Source organism: Neovison vison, chromosome 6 (assembly GCF_020171115.1).
Source record: "Neovison vison isolate M4711 chromosome 6, ASM_NN_V1, whole genome shotgun sequence".
Classification (NCBI taxonomy): Eukaryota; Metazoa; Chordata; class Mammalia; order Carnivora; family Mustelidae; genus Neogale; species Neogale vison.
Window position 1 is genome coordinate 131,841,474 of NC_058096.1, and position 20,902 is coordinate 131,862,375.

General features: G+C 38.7%; 1 protein-coding gene across 2 annotated transcripts in view; it reads left to right on the forward strand.

Annotated features, from left to right (window-relative positions):
• CPNE4 (copine 4) overlaps nt 1-20,902 on the forward strand; it is a 485,767-nt gene that overhangs the window by 327,873 nt on the left and 136,992 nt on the right. For both annotated transcript variants that reach the window (XM_044252375.1, XM_044252376.1), the window contains exons 4-5: nt 12,532-12,603; nt 19,816-19,890. In XM_044252375.1, coding sequence (XP_044108310.1) covers nt 12,532-12,603; nt 19,816-19,890 — 147 coding nt within the window. The remainder of the gene's footprint in view (nt 1-12,531; nt 12,604-19,815; nt 19,891-20,902) is intronic.

Consider the following 20,902-nt stretch of genomic DNA (forward strand, 5'->3'; position numbering starts at 1 on the left):
CAAATGTCTCAGACTCCACGGCTCCAACCAAGCTCACCAACTCCTCCTGCTCTCCCTGCCTATCCCCTCTGCTTGCCCCTCCTCCACTGTGCTCCACTCAGGGAATGGCACATCCAATCTCCCAGATGGGGAGGCCCCAAACCTGGAAGCCTTCCCTTGTGCCACTCACTCTCTATGCCCCGCAGCCTTCCCATCAGTCAATCACAAAGCCCCATCAATTCAATGTGTTAAATATCTTTATTATCCACTCTCTTCTGTCTCTTGCTGGGACCCCTGTCTAAGCCAATCAATGACAATAATTATCTCAATGTGAGGACTGATAGGATAGGAGAGAAAAGAGGAGGAAGAAACATTTCCTAAGCATCAGTACTAGCATGATGCTGACAGGTTGTTAATACTCATGATGTACATGGTAAACCAGTGGAGTAGACAATATCACCACTTTACAGAAAGGGAAACTGAGGCTCAGAGAGGTTAACATATCTGGTCCCCACACATTCAGAGATTCATGTGTGATTATATGTAGGGGACAGTTGAGTGGCTTTCGCAGTGGTTGAAAGGAAATTCCCTCCATGGTAAGCTCCTTGAGGGTAAGAAGTGAGTATGAGTCATTTTGCATATCTGGTGAGGTTTAGCACAGGGCCTACTTCTGTCATTTATGGGAGGCAGAAAAGTGCAGCAGTTAAGGTAATGGAACTGGACTGCCTAGATTCAAATTCTAGCTCTGCAGCTTCCTGGCTCTGGGACCTTGAGCAAGTTACCTAGCCTCTCTGTCTACACCCTAATGTAGGATGTAGATTTGTCTACATCCTAATGCCATAACCTGTGAGTGTGACCTTATTTAGACAAAGAGTCTTTGCAGATCTAATTAAGTGAAGGATCTCAAGGTGAGGAGATCGTTGCGGATTATCCAGGTGGGCCCTAAATCCAATAACAAGTGTCCTTATAAAAGATCTCCAAAGGAGAGACGTAGATGGCAAAGGAGAGCACCATGTGAAGGAATGGAGTGTTATAGCCACAAGTTAAGGAACAATGGCAGGTACCAGAAGCTGGAGGAGACAAGCTTTGGAAATCTCCCTTACAGCCATCAGAGGGAGTATGACCCTGTAGACAGCTTGATTTCAAACTTCTGCCCTCCAGAATCAGGAGATAATACATTTGTTGTTTTTCACCACCAAGGTTGTGATAATTTGTTATAGCAGCACTAGCAAACTAATACTCTCTATACTCAGTGTTCTCATGCATATGTAGGCATATGATAATACTTCATAAGGCTGTCATGAGAATTAAGTCAATACACGTAAGGCAATTTAGAGCAGTAGCTGACACATATTAAGTACTCTTGAAGTAGTATTTATTATGACTCTTTAATGGTTGTGTGACCTTAGCTATCTTTGATCCTCTGGTTCCTTCACCTGTTGAATGGTAATAAACATACTCTATCACCCTCAAAGTTGGAGTTTGCTTCTTTATCTTAGAAATGGTCAAAGAATTTCTCTGACCCTCCTCTGTCCTATGAACTACTAATTTGATTATGAGCCTCACAGAAGAGAAGTCACAGACTGCCAAAAGGTAGTGGTTGAAAAGGTGCCTTGTATCCTTGGCCTGACAAAATGCTCTACCCGGGGCACTGGGCTGCTTGGAGAAGGCAGCTTTTCCTCTTTCTCCTGATTGCCATGTTATGGGGTTGGGGGCTGGGGGGTGGCCTCTGAGCCAAGTCATTTGTGATGAGGAGGAGGCCTAACCACTGTCATCAGAGGCAAAGGTGGATAATTAATACTCAAGCAGTCGTCAAATCCCTCTCTGAAACACTCTCCAATCCATCCCTTGCTAATGAAGTCAGAGAAAGGATAAAGCCTATAATTACACTTGAAGTAATTAGAACCCTGCTTAATAGAAAGCTTAAAGACAGGAAGCCCAGACTGATAGATCGCCCATTGCTCCTGTCATTCTGAATCATTCTCCCCAGAGGGCTCCTTTTGTAGATCTCCACCAGGGAAGCAAGGACTGTACTGAATTTACATAAAATGTGTGCACAAACACATGTCCCATGTCCTCTCCCCTGAAAGGCTGAGAAAGCTTCAGCATATACTTTTCTTAGTTCCTACAACTTAACCCATTAATGAAAGTCTAATCAGCAGGATTAGACTTAGACTTACTTAGATTAATTTAAAAGCCCTTATCCATAAATCGTTAAAATCTGATCATATTGTACTATAATTGCCTACATTCAATTCTCACTTTCTAGCTCAGTGCTTCTCAACTTTAATGTGCATGCAAATCACATGACGATCTTGTTGAAATTCTGATTCTGATTCAGTAGGCCTGGGTGAGCCCTGAAATTCTGCATTTCTAACAAGTTCTCAGGCCATGCTGCTGTTGGTGCTGCTGGAGGGAGCCAGATAGGATAATTTAGGGAGGACACCCTTGAGGAGCAAAGAAAAGTTCTTCTATGTCCCACAGGTGAACACTTTCCTCCTACACAGCAATTATTGAAAACTTCTAATGTGGATCTTGAAAAGTGAATAAATTTTGCCAACTGGAGAGAGAAGGTGTGAGTCATCCTGGGCAGAGGGAATAGTGTAAGGAAAAGCATACTTCTTAAAGCGTGATTTTTAAAATACTCTTTAAAATATTTTTAAAGCTTCCCTTTATTTTTCAGTGCACAGGAGAGGCCAAAGATCTCAGGAGTTACTCTGTGTTCGGACAAGATTGTGGGTCCTTTAGGTCAGCAGTGGGAGCGAGGCAACAAGGAAATGGAGGAAGTGGAGGGAAAGCAACAAGAGAAAGCTCTTCTAGCATAATCTATATCTTGAGCAGGTCTGATTTCTACCAGGGGTAGCAGTATTGCCCAGAAGTCCTGGGAGGGAAGCGGAAAGGTAAGGATTTCCCTAAAATGAGTTATCACGGAGGCATCATTACATCCTTTCCTGGACTTTGAACCTGATCATGGTCTAATTCAGTCTGTTAGTTCCCTGTGTTTACAGTTACAAATTATCACAAACATTGTAGCTTAAAATAACACATATTTATTCTCTCACAGTTTTAGGGGGCAGAAGTCTGAAATCAAGGTGTCAGCAGGGCCATGCTCTTTCTGAAGGGAGGGGAAAATCCATCCTTTGCCTCTCTTAACCTCTGGGGACTGCCAGCATCTCTTAGCTTGTGGCCACATCACTCCAACTGTCCAGTGCCTTCAAATTGCTCTGCTCCATCTTCATGTTTTCTTCTCTTCTGAGTGTGTATTGTCATATTCCCTACCCCCCAGATTCTCTCTCATAAGGACACGGGGATTGCATTTAGGGTTCATCCAAATAATCCAGGATAATCTCCTCATTTTAAAGATCTTTAACTTAGTTACAACTGCAAAGACATTTTTTCCCATATAAGGCAATATACAGAGGTTTTAGGCATTAAGATATGAATATCTTGGGATGCCTGGGTGGCTCAGTCGGTTTTAGGTGTCTGCCTTCAGCTCGGGTCATGATCCCAGGGTCCTGGGATCAAGCCCACGTTGGGCTCTCTGCTCAGCAGGGAGTCTGCTTCTCCCTCTCCCTCTGCTCTTCTACCTGCTTGTGCTTGCTCTCATTCTCTTCTCTCTTTCAAATAAATAAATAATATTTTTTTAAAAGATATGAATATCTATGGGGGGGGTCATTTTTTAGCCTACCATAAGCCAACATTGCCAAAGCACCTAGTGTCAGAGTGCAAAGCCCCCCAAGGGCCTAGTCTCTCTAAATTAAAGATCTTCTTTCTGCCTTCATACTCACCCTGCTCCTCATACTCATTTATGTCCTTCTGACCTATAGTGCTCTCCCCTTTGAGGATTATCCCTCCCCCTTTGACTATTCAGTTCTCTTCCAAAAGCTTTTAGGTTGGAAGCAGTTTCTTCAGAAATGCCTTCCCTGACCTCCTGGCCCAGGCCAGTCTTCCTTCATGGCATGATTTTGCTTCTCCTTGCAGAGCTGGAATTTGGCATGTGTATATTGTGGCAATTTCTGGGAGGGCAGTGCCCCTGCCTGCCTTGTGTCTTCACTGTATTGTCAATGCCCAGCACATAATATTCAATACATATGTATTCAATGAAGTAATGAATCCTGCCTCCAATTCTTATAAGGTATGTGTATTAGCTTGTTAGGGCTACCATAAAAGAATACCACAGGCTGGTGGCTTAAACAACAGATATTTATTTTATCATAATTCTGGGGACTGGAATTCCAATATCAAGGTGACAGCCGGGTTGGTGTGTGGTGAAGCCTCTTCTGCTGATTTGCTGACTTGCGGACAGCTGTGCTCACTATGTCCTCACATAGCCTTTCTTCTGAGTACATACGCAGAGATAGAAAACTCTCTGATTTTTTTCTTCCTCTACTTATAAGGACACTAGTGATATAGGATTGGGGCAAACCCCCTAAATGAAGGGGGCCTCCACCCTCCTTTAACCTTAATTATCTCTGTAAAGTCCCTACCTCCAAATACAAGCACTTTGTGGTGTAGGGCTTGAACATATGAATTTAGGGAGGACACAGTTTAGTCCATAATGTTATGTGACCTTAGATAAACTCCATATTTTCTCCAAGCCTTGACTCTCTCATTCCAGTTGCTTGGGGGGAAGAAAGAGTGCTGATCATTAAATGACAGCAAAGAAATGAGCTATGTGAAGCACTCAACACATTATCTGGTGCAGAGGAAAAGGTTTAGGTGTTTTTCCCAGAAGCAAAGCCTGGAGAGCAAGTAGAGAATTTGAGAGATGAAGGAAAAACCAAAAGGGGAGTGGAGAAGGGAGATGGTGAAAGGAAAGTAGCCAATAAAGTAAAGGGTGCATTGTCTAATAAATCACCACTAGAACAACTAGAGCTTCATCCCACTGAGGAAACTTGGGTGCCTATGTAGACCAAATACCACAGAGTCACCCCCATCCCTGGGGCAAAAAAGTGGGGGATTTCTGTACCAAAGTCCATCTGTCATTGGTTGATGTTCACTGCCGTGGGTATTAATCCTCACTTTCAGCCTGCTGCACCTGTAGACAATAGGCAGGCATACCAGAAAAAAATCTTTAGGTAATGAGATGCCAAGGCCAATGACTGCAAGCCCTGCCAGCTCTGCAGTGGTAAAGCCTGAGGAGATCTGGGCATGTGTTCCTTTCTCTGCTACAGTGAGCCATCAGGAAACCTTGTTTGTTCTCTGTAGTGGTGGTCACAGTAATTGCTGGTTTGCAAAACTAGAGATGCTCCTTGACAAAAGGTTCTGGGGCCAAACAAGTGTAAGGAATGCTTCTTACATGGTTGTACTCAGGGAAGCTCACAAATAAAGCTCTGTTGATGTCCTGCCGTTGAGCTATGAGACTTTTTCTGATCCTTTGATTTCCAGACTTATTTTCACAGGTTTTTTTCATGCACTGTGGATTTACCTTTTAAGAAATAAAAACTCTCTGATACATGCTTTGGGGGTAATCAATTCTGATTCAGACCAGAGATGTGACTGTCAAATATTGTAAAGAAGTTTCTCATCTGCTTACCACGATAGCCTCAGAACAGTGCCTAGCACAGAGAAGTTGTTCAATCAATGGTTTTTGTTACAACAAAGTCTTACAAAATTTCAGAAAATAATCTGAAGACATTTTCTGTGAAGCAGTCTCACGAAAAATGACTATCTGGTCTCCAGAATAACTGTTTTGCAAGACTTTGAAAGAAAGTTTAGCTAAATGTATACTTGCTGAAATATTTGCCAAAACAATTTTTATTCTCCTGACTTCTTTGCCTTCATTCAAATGAAACAGTGGACTTTCCTGATAGATGAGGACCCATACTGTTAGAATATCCACTTCAAAGGAAAGAAGTGCTTCTTCCCCTGATCCATCTATAAATACAGATCATGCATGGCGTTGATGTCCTTATGGTCCAACTTTGCTAAAAAAGAGTGGTTCAACTTCTTTTTTCCTCCCCCTATACTTCACCATTTTTTGAATGGTAAGGATTGCAGTTATGACCCCACTATAGGATAGAAAAGAATCCAATTAGAGGACTTCTATCTTATGGTCTAAAATGAGTCTCTGGTAGGCGACATATAGATGGGTCTTGTTTTTTATCCATTCTGTCACCATATGTCTTTTGACTGGTGTCTTTAGTTCATTTACATTCAAAGTAATTATTGATAGATATGTACTTATTGCCATTTTATTACTTGTTTTGTGGTTGTTTGAAGATTTACTCTAATCCTTTCTTGTCTTTCTCTCTTTCATGTTTTGCTGATTTTCTTTAGTGATATACTTGAATTTCTTTCTTTGTTCTTTGAATATTTATTAGTGGTTTTTGATATATGGCTACCATTATGTTTGTGTCTAATCTCTTCTGCAAATAGCAGTCTATATTAGGTTGATGGTTATTTAAGTTTGAACCCATTCTTTCTCCTGTCCTCCCACATTTTATGTTATGTTTATTTATACATGTTATTATGTTTTGTGTCCTTTTTTTGTGAGTTCCTTGACTGATTCGTTTTACAGAAATATTCATTTTACTGCTTTTTTGTTTCCTACCTTTATACTGACAGTTTTTTTTTTTTCTCCTTTCCACTCAAAGTGTCCCCTTCAGTGTTTCTTACAGGGCTGATTTAGTGTTCATGAATTCTTTAGTTTTTGTTTTTCTGGGAAACTCTATCTTTCCTTCTATTCTGAATGACAGTCTTTATTGGATAGAGTATTCTTGGCTGCAGATTTTCCCATTCAGCACTTTGAATATGCCACTCTCTTCTGGCTTGCAAAGTTTCTGTTGAAAAATATCCCACTAACCCTATAGGTTTTCCTTATAAGTTACGGATTGCTTTGGTGTTGCTGCTTTTAAATTTTTTTCTTTATCACTACCTTTTGTAAATTTAATTACAATATGTCTTGGTGGGGTTATGCTTTTGTTTTTTTGTTTTTGTTGTTGTTTTGTTTTTGTTTTTGTATTTCTTGGTAGGAGTTCTCTGTGCCTCTTGAATCTGGATTTCTGTTTCCTTCCCCAGATTAGGGACATTTTCAACTATTGTTTCTCCAAATAAATTTTCTGGCCCCTTTTCTCTATCTTCCCCTTCTGGGACTCCTAGAATATGAATGTGATTACATTTGATGGAATCACTGAGTTCTCTAAATCTGTTCTCCTTTTGTATAATTCTTTTCTCTCTCTTTTCTTTAGTCTGATTACTTTCCATTACTCTGTCTTCTAGGTCACTAATTCATTCTTCTGATTCTTCCATCCTGCTCTTCATTCCATCAAGCATGTTTCTCATTTCTTTTATTGAGCCCTTTATCTTTGCTATGTTATTCCTTACCTCTGTGTTAAGCATCTCACTCATGTCTTCCACTCTTTTATCAAGTCCAGCAAGTAATCCTTATGATCATTGCTTTAAATTCTCTATTGGGCATATTACTTAAGTTAGAGGACTTCTAACAAGTGTATCCTCTTGCAAGATAGAGCTGACTGAGTTTTTGTTGTTGGTGGTGGTGGTTATGGTGGTGGTTTTGTTTTGTTTTGTTTTTCCCTCAAATGTTCTCTGGCAAAACATAAGGCCTTTTTGAGCCTGATACAGTTGCTTTAGCTCCAAGAAAGCCTACATGAGAAGTGAGATTTGCAGCAAATAGCCTTTTCTCTATAGATCACTGACCCTGCTGGCCAACCCTGCCACTTTTGCCCAACAGTCCTAAGAATGGCAACATCATTGTTTATTGATCTTTATTACAATTAAACTCTAATTGTTACTTCAAACTCTAATTATTACTCACTCTTTGGAGCTGAGATGGAGACCTGCAGGGCTGTAGAATAAGTTTGTTTGATTGCCTGCTTGATTAGCCATTTGTATACCCAAATGCCCACTAGTTAAGCAGGACTATTTCTGGGGAGATTGCTTATCTTCCTAGCATTAGTAAAAGGCAGGAGCTTGAAACATAATAGCATTCTCTTCACACCCCACAAATGTGAATGTTGGCATTTCTATATAAAAGTGAGGAAAGAGAATGTCATCCATTCTTGTAAATTAATATCTTGTAAGTTAAGTCTCCCTTGGTCTTGCTTGAAGAATGAATATGTGGATGTTGGAAGACACAGTCTGTAAAGACAGTGTACCCATACCCACACCTGGTATTCCAGTGAGTGGGTTTTTACAACACTGAGAGGATGGTTGGGGTCATTTGGAGCCATAGAGTTAGGACACCAATGTGGATGAAACAATGACAATGAACAATAGTATCTCTGAGGCCAGATTTACTTGGGAAACAAGATATGTTGCTTTTCTTTAGTTAGATTTTGGCCTGGATGCTGCTTACCAGTGACCCTTGTTTTGTCTTTTATTCATGTGTTTTCCCTATTCCTCCTTGCTGAAAATGCCTTGGAGAGAAACTATAAAATCTGCCTTATGTCTTTGCTGTCTGTTTCCTTTATTTCCTCTATGTTTTCGTTCATCTCAAGTTCAAGAATGACGTCTGTATTTTTCTAGGAAATAGTAGCTTTTCTAAAACTTTTGATAATCTGTGAATGCGGAGGGAGAGGGGATAATGATTCTGACTACAGAAGAAGAACCACTTGAACCTTCTTAATGAGTAGGGTGGGAAATATAAGCAACTTATTTATTTATTTATTTGGAAATTTATTTTTTTATTATCATATAATGTATTATTTGTTTCAGGGGTACAGCACTCACCATAGCACATACCCTCACTAATGTCCATCACCCAGGCATCCTATCTCTCCCACCTCACTCCATTCCAGCAACCCTCAGTTTGTTCACTGAGTTTAAGAGTCTCTTACGGGGGCGCCTGGGTGGCTCAGTGGTTTAAGCCTCTGCCTTCAGCTCAGGTCATGATCTCAGGGTCCTGGGATCGAGCCCCACGTCAGGCTCTCTGCTCAGCAGGGAGCCTGCTTCCCCCTTCTCTCTCTCTGCCTGCCTCTCTGCCTACTTGTGATCTCTCTCTATCAAATATATAAATAAAAAATCTATAAAAAAAATCATTAAGAGTCTCTTACGGTTTGTCTCCCTCTCTGGTTTCATCTTGTTTCATTTTTCCCTCCCTTCCTCTATGATCCTCATCTCAAATTCCTCATTTCAGTGAGATCATATGATAATTGTCTTTCTCTGATTGACTTCTTTCACTTAGCATAATACCCTCTAGTTCTATCCATGTCATTGCAAATGGCAAGATTTCGGTGGGGGGGGGGGGTGATGGCTGCATAGTATTCCATTGTGTGTGTGTGTGTGTGTGTGTGTACACACACATCACATCTTCTTTATCCATTCATCTGTTAATGGACATCTAGGCTCTTTCCATAGTTAGGCTATTATGGACGTTGCTGCTATAGACATTGGGGTGTACATGCCCTTTTAAATCACTACATTTATATCTTTGGGGTAAATACCCAGACTGCAATTCCTGGGTTATAGGGTAGCTCTATTTTCAACTTTTTGAGGAACCTCCATACTGTTTTCCAGAGTGGCTGCACCAGCTTGCATCCCACCAACAGTGTAGAAGGGTTCCCCTTTCTCCACATCCTTGCCAACATCTGTCATTTTCTGACTTGTTAATTTTAGCTATTCTGACTGATGTGACTGACTGGTGGTATCCCACTGCAGTTTTGATTTGTAGGAAATATGAGTAATTTAGATTCAGACATAACTATAGGAAAGAATGCTAATTCTTTTACCATCTGAAATTTTTTCCTGTCATTTTATTGATAACCAGCTGTGAAAAAAACAAAAACAAAACAACCATGTTCTTAATCATTATGCTACACTGCCCTTAACCAAAGCCAGTGTTTTCAGATTACTCCATTCTTGAGGTTTAACATGATCATTTCTTTTCAGTCTTCTTCATGTTTACATATTGAGGGTTAAACACAGGGTTTAAAAGCAAACACATAGAGTGAAAATCCAGCAGTGAAAATTTTCTGAATCTCTTTTTTGAGTTCACATACCAGTCAAATGTAGCTAGAGATCAGTTTCTGGGGTCAGACCCGTGTTCAAATCTATGCCACTTCCTCTTAGCCTTGTGGCTTTGGAAGAGTTTTTAACCTCTGTGCCCTATTTTTATCGTCTATAAAAGGAAATTAACAATACCAAATTTGTGGGGAAATAAAATTAGAAATAAAATGACCACTAAAATAACAACTTCATTTCTCATTTCCTTCAGATTCTATTCTCTCTACCTCATTTTATAGCCAAACTTATTGAAATAATTGTCTTCATGTGTTTGCTCGGTTTCCTTCCCTCTTTCTCTCTTCTTCAATCTGCTCCAATTTGCTTTCTGTCCCAAATCTGAATACATGTTCTTTGCTCTCCCAAATTAATGTCCTCTTCCAGTGTCCCTTATCTCAGTGAATCGCACAACCATCTAATTCAATAATGCATTTACCACTTATCTTACCTCCCTCTCTCTTCATTTTTAGTCCATTTCCAAATCCTTCCCTCTTCTCTCCATTTCCAGCACCACCACCATCTCTTACTGAGACTGTTGCAGAAGATTCTGAAGTGGTCTACTCTCATCCACCCCACCACTTATCCATTTATTGTTCTCACCACAGCCAATGTATCTCTCTTTTGTGATGCGTTATTTTGATTTATTTGACCATTTGGTTAATGCCTATCTCTGCTGCAGAATGTAAGTTCCATGAGGTCAGATATTGTAACTGACTTTGCTTACCACTCTATTCTTACTGGCTAACAATGAGGCTAGAATAATGAAGGCTAAGTAATATTTTAGGAATGTGTACTCCTAAATGGGAGATTCCATTGCTGTCATTATCATCATCATCTTCATTGTCATCATTTTCATCATCCATCACCAGGTGATTTCTTACAAAAATACTCTTCTCTTCAGATCGTAGCCAGTTGAGAATCAAGTTCTTTAAAACTGCTTGCACTAGGAAGGTTCTATGAACTTTTTGTATTTGACACAACATAGTCATGGTATTTTCATTGCTCTAACACAGAGACAAAAAGATAAGGATGTCAGAAAAAGGGTTTGTCTCCCTGCTTTTCATAGTGATGTCCTTTCCTGTTCTGTAAATCAAATGTACCTTGTTACCTATTGCTACATAAAAAATTACTCTAAAACTTGACAGCTAAAAAAAAAAAAGCATTTATGGAGTGCCTCAGTGGCTCAGTCATTAAGCATCTTCCTTCAGCTCAGGTTGTGATCCCAGGGTACTGCGATCAAGCCCTGCATCTGGCTCCCTTCTCAGCAGGGAGGCTGCTTTTCCCTCTCCAATTCCCCCTGCTTGTGTTTCTGCTGTCACTGTCCCTCTGTCAAATAAATAAATAAAATCTTAAAAAAAAAAAAAGACAGCATTTATGATCTCACCAAATTGGGGGAGAGTGTGGCTGTGTCCTCTGGATCAGGGTCTCTCACAAGGCTGCTCTGAAGGTACAGTTATTTCAAGACTTAGCTTGGAGGAGGACCTGATTCCAAGCTCATCATGGATCTGTTGACAGTCTTCTGGTTCTCACTGGCTGCTGGCTGGAGACATCAATTCCCTGCCACCTGAGCTGTTCTATAGGGCTACTCACAGCATTGCAACTTGCTTCCTTCAGCACAAGGGCTCTGAGAGAGAAGAATAAGATGATGATCAAGAAGGACGTCACATTCATTTTGTGACCTAATCTCAGAAGGGATACTCCACCACTTTTGTAGTATTCTGTTCATTAGAAGCCAGTTATTAGATCCATCCTACACTCAAGGAGAGAGAACTGCACAATGGCATGAATAGGACCATTGGGAGCCATCTTAGATAGAAGCTGTCTACTGCAAGGTATGACTTTGTTCTCTCTCAGCAAGAGCACAGTTGTCATTGATTGTTTTAAGTCTTTTCTCCTTTGAGAATCATGAATTGCATATCCTTCAGGGCCTCTTAATATATCCTTCATACATTTCTTTCAAAAATGGGAAGGCAGAGGCAGGTGGGGCAAGTTCTGCTAAGAATAGCTCCCAATATAATAGCAACTTTAGTTGTCATTGCACGTTGTGCATTAGCACTGAATCATGAAGAGGACCCCAATTACTCCTTTTCGCTTGTCTGGGCATCAGTATCCTAATGACTGACTTTATAGCTTCCTAATGAATATATTAAAAACAGAACTCTAGAGATTATAGATACAGAAGGTGTATATTTAGACCTTGGGTTTTCTTTCCTCCCTGTAGCCCACCCTACTTTATACAGAGGTTTTAGTGCTAATTTGAGATCATTCTGAAACTTTCTGTTTTATCATAATATACATATCCAACATTTTCCATCTAATTTTGTTGTAAATGCTTCAGATTAAGTCACCTCCTGTTGACTGACTTGTCTATAATTTCTCATGCCCTTACTCTCTTACATAATATGTTATAAAAAGAAAGAAGGGAATAACCTGTATTTAGGCGTTTCATGGAAAAAAAGCCTAGAAATAAACAGACATAGTGTTATAATTTCAAGTAGAATTCTAAATACAGAATTTTGTAAAGAAAAAAATTAAAAAGTAGACCTACAATCATATAACTAGTATTTCTACATTTTGTTTCCTTTTGTGCAGATTGTTTCCCAGAGAAAACTGTCTAAATCCTTGTTGAAGCATGGGAACACAGCAGGGAAATCCTCCATCACGGTAAGCCCTTCCTTAGCAGCCCTCTGTTCAGGTGCCCAGATGGAGCATCTGGTCCAAACCTGGCAGTAGGAAGCAGACTCTCTGAGTATTGGGAGTTGACACCACAACTGCTTAGTTATCCAGATTATTCCTTTCCTTCTTGTACCTTTTTCCTTCTTTTTCCTTTTTGCCAATACAATTTTGACATTTCTATCCCTAGGAGAAAGAGATAGAAAAGTTATTTGAAAGTGAGGCCATTCACTTCTTTTTTTTTTTTTTTTTAAGATTTTATTTATTTGACAGAGATCGCAAGTAGGCAGAGAGGCAGGCAGAGGTGGGAGGGTGGGGGGCGGAAGCAGGCTCCCTGCTCGGCAAAGAGCCCGATATGGGGCTTGATCCCAGGACCCTGGGATCATGACCTGAGCCAAAGGCAGAGGCTTTAACCCACTGAGCCACCCAGGCGCCCCGAGGCCACTCACTTCTACTAAGCACTTCTGCAGTTAATATGTAGGTTTTGGTGGAGGGCAAAGATGGAGTTGTAGAGAACATTAAGAATATGGAATTTTCTGGCATTTTCAAATAATCAAACTACCTATTCCTGCCTCTCATTTTTTTGAGAATTAAAAATCTGCTCTAATAGCAATTAGTCCAAGGTTAGGTTTGTTTCCTCAGGACCAGAGAACTTAGCATTTTAAGTCTCCTCTTTAATATATTAGTTTGGAGTTATGTCATTGTATTTAATAGCCACTACCCACATGTGATTATTTAAACTTAAATAAAATTATTCAAAATTAAATAAAAGAAAATACCCACACCTTATACTAGCCATATATCAAGTGTTCAGGAGTTATATGTGGCTATGAATGTGGGGAGGGAAACAGAATCAGATTCAGGAGGTGCAGAAATCCCCCAACAACTCAACCCACTGAAGTCCACACCAAGATACCCTGTGATTAAGATGGCAAACACAGTGATAAAGAATTTTAAAGTTTGCAAGAGAAAGCTGGGCAGTTACCTACAAAGGAAACTCCAGGAGGCTATCAGCTGATTTTCCAGCAGAAACTTTGCAGGCCAGTAGAGAGTGGCACAAAACATTCAAAGTGCTAAAAGTGAAAAATTTACAGTCAAGAATACTCTATTCCAGTAAGGCTATCTTTCAGAATAGGAAAACAAAGAGTTTCCCAGACAAACAAAAATTAAAAGAATTCATGACCACTAAACCAGCCTTATAAAGAACCTTAAGGGGGACCTTGTGAGTAGAAAACAAATACCACAAGTAAGAGTAAGAAAAATAGGAAGCACAAAAACAAACAAAATTAAGTTTATCTATAAATATTAGTCAAGAGAAGCACGAAGTAAAAGGCTGTAAGATATGATACCAAGTATCTGAAACATAAAGGGGAGAAGAGTAAAGAATGAGTTCAGAATTAAGGTAACCATCTACTTAACATAGACCTCTATAAGCAGAAGACATTAAATATAAACTGAATGCAACATGGGGGCTTAAATGGGTAGGAGAAGAATAAATGAAGCAAGATGGGACTGGGAGGGAGACAAACCATAAGTGACTCTTAATCTCACAAAACAAACTGAGGGTTGCTGGGGGGAGGGGGGGTTGAGAGAAGGGGGTGGGGTTATGGACATTAGGGAGGGTATGTGCTTTGGTGAGTGCTATGAAGTGTGTAAAACTGACGATTCACAGACCTGTACCCCTGGGGATAAAAATATATGTTTATAAAAAATAAAAAATTAAAAAAATATATATATAAACTGAATGGTAACCACAAATCAAAAAACAGTAATAGATGGGCATAAAATGAAGAATAAAGAATCCAAGTAGTTTACTAAAGAAAGTTAACTAATTATGAGAGAAAACAAGGAAAGAAAGGAACAGAGAAGAACTACAAAAGCAACCATAAAATAAGTAACAAAATGGCAATAAATACACACTTATCAGTACTTACTTTGAATGTAAATGGACTAAATGCTCCAGTCAAAACACATAAGATGATGGAGTAGATTAAAAAAAAAAAAAGATTCATAATAGGCTGACTGTAAGAAATTTATTTCAGATCTAAGGACACATACACACTGAAAGTGAAGGGATAGAGAAACTATCATTCAAATGGAAGTAAAATGAAAGCCAAAGTTGCAGTGCTTATATTGGGCAAAACAGACATTATAACAAAGGCTGTAACAAGGGACAAAGAAGGACACTATATAGTCATAAACAATACAATCCAACAGGAAGATATAAAAATTGTAAATATGTATGCACCTAACATGGGAACACCCAAATACATAAAGCAGTTAATAACAAACATAAAGGAACTAATCAATAGTAATACAATATAATAGTAGGGGATTTTAACATCCTACTTACTTCAGTGGATAGATCATCCAAACAGAAAATTAAAGAAACAGTGGCTTGAATGACACACTGGACAAAATGGATTTAACAGACATATTCAGAATGTTTCATCCTAAAATAGCAGAATATGCATTCCTGTCAGGTACATACAGACCATACTTCAGAATAGATGACATATTAGGCCACAAGACAAGTCTCAACATGTTCAAAAAGATGGGCATCATACCATCTTTTCTGAAACTAGTAATCAACCATAAGAAAAACATGGAAAGCACACAAATACACAGAGGTTAAATAATATGCTACTAAACAATGAATATGCCAACCAAGAAATCAAAGACAAAATTAAAAAATACATGGAGATAAATGAAGTTGAAAATAAAATGGTCTAAAATTTGTGGGATACAGCAAAGGCTGTTTTAAGAGGGAAGTTTATAGCCATACAGGCCCACCTTAAGAAATAAGAAAAGTCCCAAATAAACAACCTACCTTATAGCTAAAGGAACTAGAAAAATGATAACAAACAAAACCCAAAACCAGTAAAAGGAAGGAAATCTTAAAGATTAGAGCAGAAACAAACAAGATAGAAACTAAAAAAAAAAAAAAAAAAAAAGAACAGATCAATGAAACCAGGAGCTGGTTCTTTGTAAAATCAGTAAAACTGATAATATTTTAGCCAGACTTTAGACTTATAAATAAAACAAGAAAGGGGAGAAATAACAACTGAGATTATAGAAATACACAATTGTAACAGAATATTATGAAAAATTCTATCCAGCAAACTGGGAAACCTAGTAGAAATGGATAAATTCCTAGAAACATATAACCTCCCAAAATTGAATCAGGAAGAAAGAGAAAATTTGAACAGAGCAAATACCAGCAATGAAATTGAATCAGCAATGAAAGAACTCCCAGCAAACAAAAGTCCAGGGCCAGACGACTTCACAGGTGAATTCTACCAAATATTTAAAGAAGAGTTAATACCTATTCTTCTCAAACTATTCCAAAAAATAGAAGGAAAACTTCCTAATTCATTCTATAAAGCCATTATTACACTGATACCAAAACCAGATAAAGACACTGCAAAAACAGAGAACTACAGGCCAGTTTCTCTGATGAATGTAGGTACCAAAAATCCTCAACAAAATACTAGCAAACAGAATCTAACAATACATTTAAAGAATCATTCACCATGATCAGGCGGGATTTATTCCTGAGATGCAAGCGTGAGTCAGTATTTGCAAATCAATGTGATATATCACATCAATAAAAGAAGTGATAAAAATCATATGATCATATTAATAGATGCCGAAAAAGCACTTGACAAAGTATAAATCCATTCATGATAAAATCCCTCAAAAAATAGTATCAGAGGAAACACACTTCACATAATAAATGAAAAACCCACAGCTAACATTATACTCAATGGTGAAAAATTGAGAGCATTTTCTCTAAGATCAGGAACAAGATGGAGATGTCCATTCTCACCACTATTATTTGACATAGTGCTGGACTTCCTAGCCATATCATCAAACAAAAGGAATGAAAGAAAGTCATCCAAATTGGTAGGGAAGAAGTAACTTTCCCTATTTGCAGATGACAGATTTTTTTACATAAAGAAAACCCTAAACACTCCACCAAAAAAAATACTAGAACCGAAGCTCCTGAATGGCTCAGTTAATAAAGCATCTGCGTTTGGCTCAGGTCATGATCCCAGAGTGCTGGGATTGAGCTCCACATCATGCTCTTGCTCACTGGGGAGCCTGCTTCTCCCTCTGCCTCTACCTGCCATTCCCCCTGCTTGTGCATGTGTGCTCTCTCTCTCTGTCAAATACATAAATAAAAATCTTTAAAAAAAAAACTTACTAGAACTGATAAATGAATTTAGTAAGGTTGCAAGATACAAAATCAACATACAAAAATCCATGGCATTTTTATATACTAAAAATGAAACAACAGAAAGAGAAATTAAGAAAGCAATCTCATTTACTATTGCACCAAAGAAAATTAAATACCTAGGAAAAATTTAACCAAGGAAGTGAAAGTCCTATACTCTGAAAATCATGAAAGATATTAAAGATGACACAAACAAGTGGAAAGATACTTCATGCTCATGGTTTGGAAGAACAAATACTGTGAAAGTGTCCATACTACCTAAAGTAATCTGCACATTCAACACACTTCCTATCAAAATACCAATAACAGGGGCACCTGGGTGGCTCAGTGGGTTAGAGCTTCTGCCTTCAGCTCAGGTCATGATCCCAGGGTCCTGAGATCGAGCCCCGCATCGGGCTCTCTGTTCAGCAGGGAACCTGCTTCCTTTCCTCTCTCTCGGCCTGCCTCTCTGCCTACCTGTGATCTGTGTCAAATGGATAAATAAAATCTTTTAAAAAAAAACCAATAACATTTTTCACAGAACTAGAATAGACAATCCTAAAATTTGTATGGAACTACAGAGGACTCCAAATAACCAAATCAATCTTGAAAAAGAAAAACAAAGCTGGAGGTATCACAATTCCAGATTTCAATTTGTACAATGAAGTTGTAATAATCAAAACAGTATGGGACTGGCACAAAAATAGACACACAGATCAATGGAATAGAATAGAAAGCCCAGAAGTAAACCCACTTTTATATATATGGTCAACTCATTTGACAAAGGAGGTAAGAATATGCAAGGGGGAAAAAGACAGCCTCTCCAACAAACGGTGTTGGGAAAACTGGATGGCTAAATGTAAAAGAATGAAACTGGACCACTGGCTTACACTCTGCACAAAGATAAACTCGAAATGGATTAAGAACCTAAATGTGAGACCTAAACCTATAAAAATCCTAGAAGAGAGCATAGGATGTATGCTCTGGCATTGGAACATAGAAATTTCTGGCATTGGACAATAGCAACTTTTTTCTAGATATGTCTCCTGAGGCAAGGGGAACAAAAGCAAAAATAAACTGGGGGCTTCATCAAAATAAAAAGTTTCTGCACAGCAAAGTAAATGATCAACAAAACTAAAAGATACCTACTGCATGGGGGAAGATATTTGCAAATGATATTTCTGATGAAGGGTTGGTGTCCAAAATATATAAAGAACTTACACAACTCCACATCCCAATAATAAATAATCCAATGAAAAATGGGCAGAAAACACTTCTCTGAAGAAGACATCCAGATGGCCAACAGACATAGGAAAAGATGCTCAATGTCACTCATCAAGGAAATACAAATCAAAGCTTCAATGAGACATCACCTCACCTGTCAGAATGGCTAACCCCAAAAACATATGAAACAACAAGTGATGGAGAGGATGTGGAGAAAAAGGAACCCTGTTACGCTGTTGGTATAAATGCAAACTAGTGCAGCCACTGTGCAAAACAATGTGCAGGTTCGTCAAAAAGTTAAAGATAGAACTACTCTATGATCCAGTAATTGCACTATCGGGTATTTACCCAAAGAATACAAAAACACTAATTTGAAGGGATACATGAACCCCCATATTTATTGCAGCATTATATACAATAGCAAAATTATGGAAGTAGCCCAAGGGTCCATGGCTAGATAAAGAAGAAGTGACTATACACACACACACACACACACACACACACACACACATATATGCCTGGACTATTATTCAGCTATAAAGAACAATGAAATCTTGCCAACGACATGGATGGAGCTACAAAGTATTATGCTAAGTAAAATAAGCCAGTCAGAGAAAGACAAATACCATATGATCTCTCTCATATGTGGAATTCAAGAAACAAAACTAAGGAAAAGATTTTTAAAAAGTAGAGTGAGAGACAAACCAAGTATAGACTCTTTACTATAGGAAACAAACTGATGATTAGTTGGGGGTTGGGGGGGTGCTGAAATGGCACATGGAGATTAAGGAGTACAGTTAAACAATGATGAGCACTTAGTAATGTATAGAGTTGTATTACTATATTGTATACCTGAAACTGATACAATACTGTATGGTATTTCCACTAACTGGAATTTTTTTTAAAAATTCATGAAAAAGTAATTACATGTAGCTAGCAGTCACTGTATTGGACAGTGCAGATTACAGAACAGTTCTGTCATCACATAATGTTGTTGGACAATACTGAAAGTATTTCTAAATAAAACCTTAAAATTTTGAATAAAACTCCAGTATTTAAAACTTTGGCATCTCGTTTTAGAGCCTTGAGAAAGGTAGTGAAAGTGGTCTGATCATTGCCTAGACAAAATTTTTTTAAAAGTAGAAAAATATACCAGGAAAATCTGAATTGCTTAGGTGGGATGGGGGGGCAACAAACCTCCTGAGATCCTTTGAACATTCCTTCTTAACTTGAAAGTGACTGATTTTTTTTTTTTTTAAGTTAAGGTCATTTTTAAGGGAAAAATGCAAAAAGAATCCCTGTGGTGTAAGTTATGACCACTTTCACAAGCACTTACCTGAGTTTATTGCTTGGGTATTTTAAATGATGCATTCCTATCAAGCTATTTGTTTTTTTACTTCCGTGTTCAGTCCATACAGATAGTTCAAAGAGTCTTTGAAGACTCTGTTGGTGCTCTAAAAAGCCATGGATCCACAGGCTTACTCCCAAAGCACACAAACCCAGAGAAGCTGTGGGATGGTGAACCCCAGTTTGAGATTTGCCTTTGGCCCTTGTTCTTTCCCAGAAGAACAATATGTCATCTTGTCACCTTTCCTCTAAGACATCTTGGAGATTTTGCTCCTCTACATATCCCAGAAAAATTTAATCACCTTCTTCATTTTAAATATTTAAATATTTCTCTTAATCTTGGGTCCTTAGATCAGAAAATGACTTCAAAATCTTCTGGAAAACACTTCAAAATATGTGAAAATCTTTTCCTTTAGGTGATTGCAGAAGAATTATCTGGCAATGATGACTACGTTGAACTTGCATTCAATGCACGGAAATTGGATGACAAGGTAAAGTGTTTGGCATTAATCTTACTGAAGGAAGTAATAAAGCTTGCAAACAAAGTTTAATCAGATTTCACCCTGCAGCTGTTTTTTCCCTTTCAATCCACATTATTAAACAGATCAAAGATTTCAGAGAGGTCTCCAAAGTAAGACTTTCCCCAAGTTAAGAACCAGTTGATGAGAAGGGGGAGGGACTATAATTAAAAGAAGACAATTTTATTACACCAAGGCTTCATTTGTTCCCATATGCCCAGGTCAATGTACACAGGTAAATATAGTTTAACCCTATTGCTAGGGCATTTCATAAGAAAACAGATGACATGAAAGAGAGGAGAAGTGACATTTATGAAGCACCTATATTTTCCAAGCACAAGATTAAGAGCTTCTCATGCATTATCACATTTAATCATTCTTATAACTCCCACGTAGCAGGCATTATTAACTTTGTTTTGCAGGTAAGGAAACAAATTCAAAGATGAAGTAACTTGTGTAAGGTCACTCCATGTGTTAGTCCAGATAATCCCAGAAACAGGATTAAATATGCAAGGATTTTGTTAGAAACATGGGGAGGAAATCTGCAAGGATTTTGTTAGAAACATGGGGAGGAAATCTGCAGATTGCAATGCAAGTCTGACCATGAGTAAAGGAAAGAGAGAGAAAAAGGGGTGGGCGGCAGTGTCCTGGAATGTCCAGTCTAGGGAAGCTTAAACAAGGCCATCAGAGAGTCCTAGGGCCAATACTGACCAGCAGGGAAGTTTCACGTCCCCCGTGCCTGCCTTAATGTCCCCTATACATGCAGGCACCTGCTGGAAGCAGCCCACCAGAAGCCTGGCCTCAGTGCAAGTATGGAAAATAAGAGATGTATTTCAGGGCACAGCAGCTGAGGCCTTTGGTCAGTTATACTCCCTGTAGTAGGAGGTTTCTAAGGCAGTTTTCTTGGCTACCATACCCTGCTAATAAGTGGTTAAAACTGAGGATTCATTTCTAAGTCCATTCCAGGGGAATCTGACTCCCATCT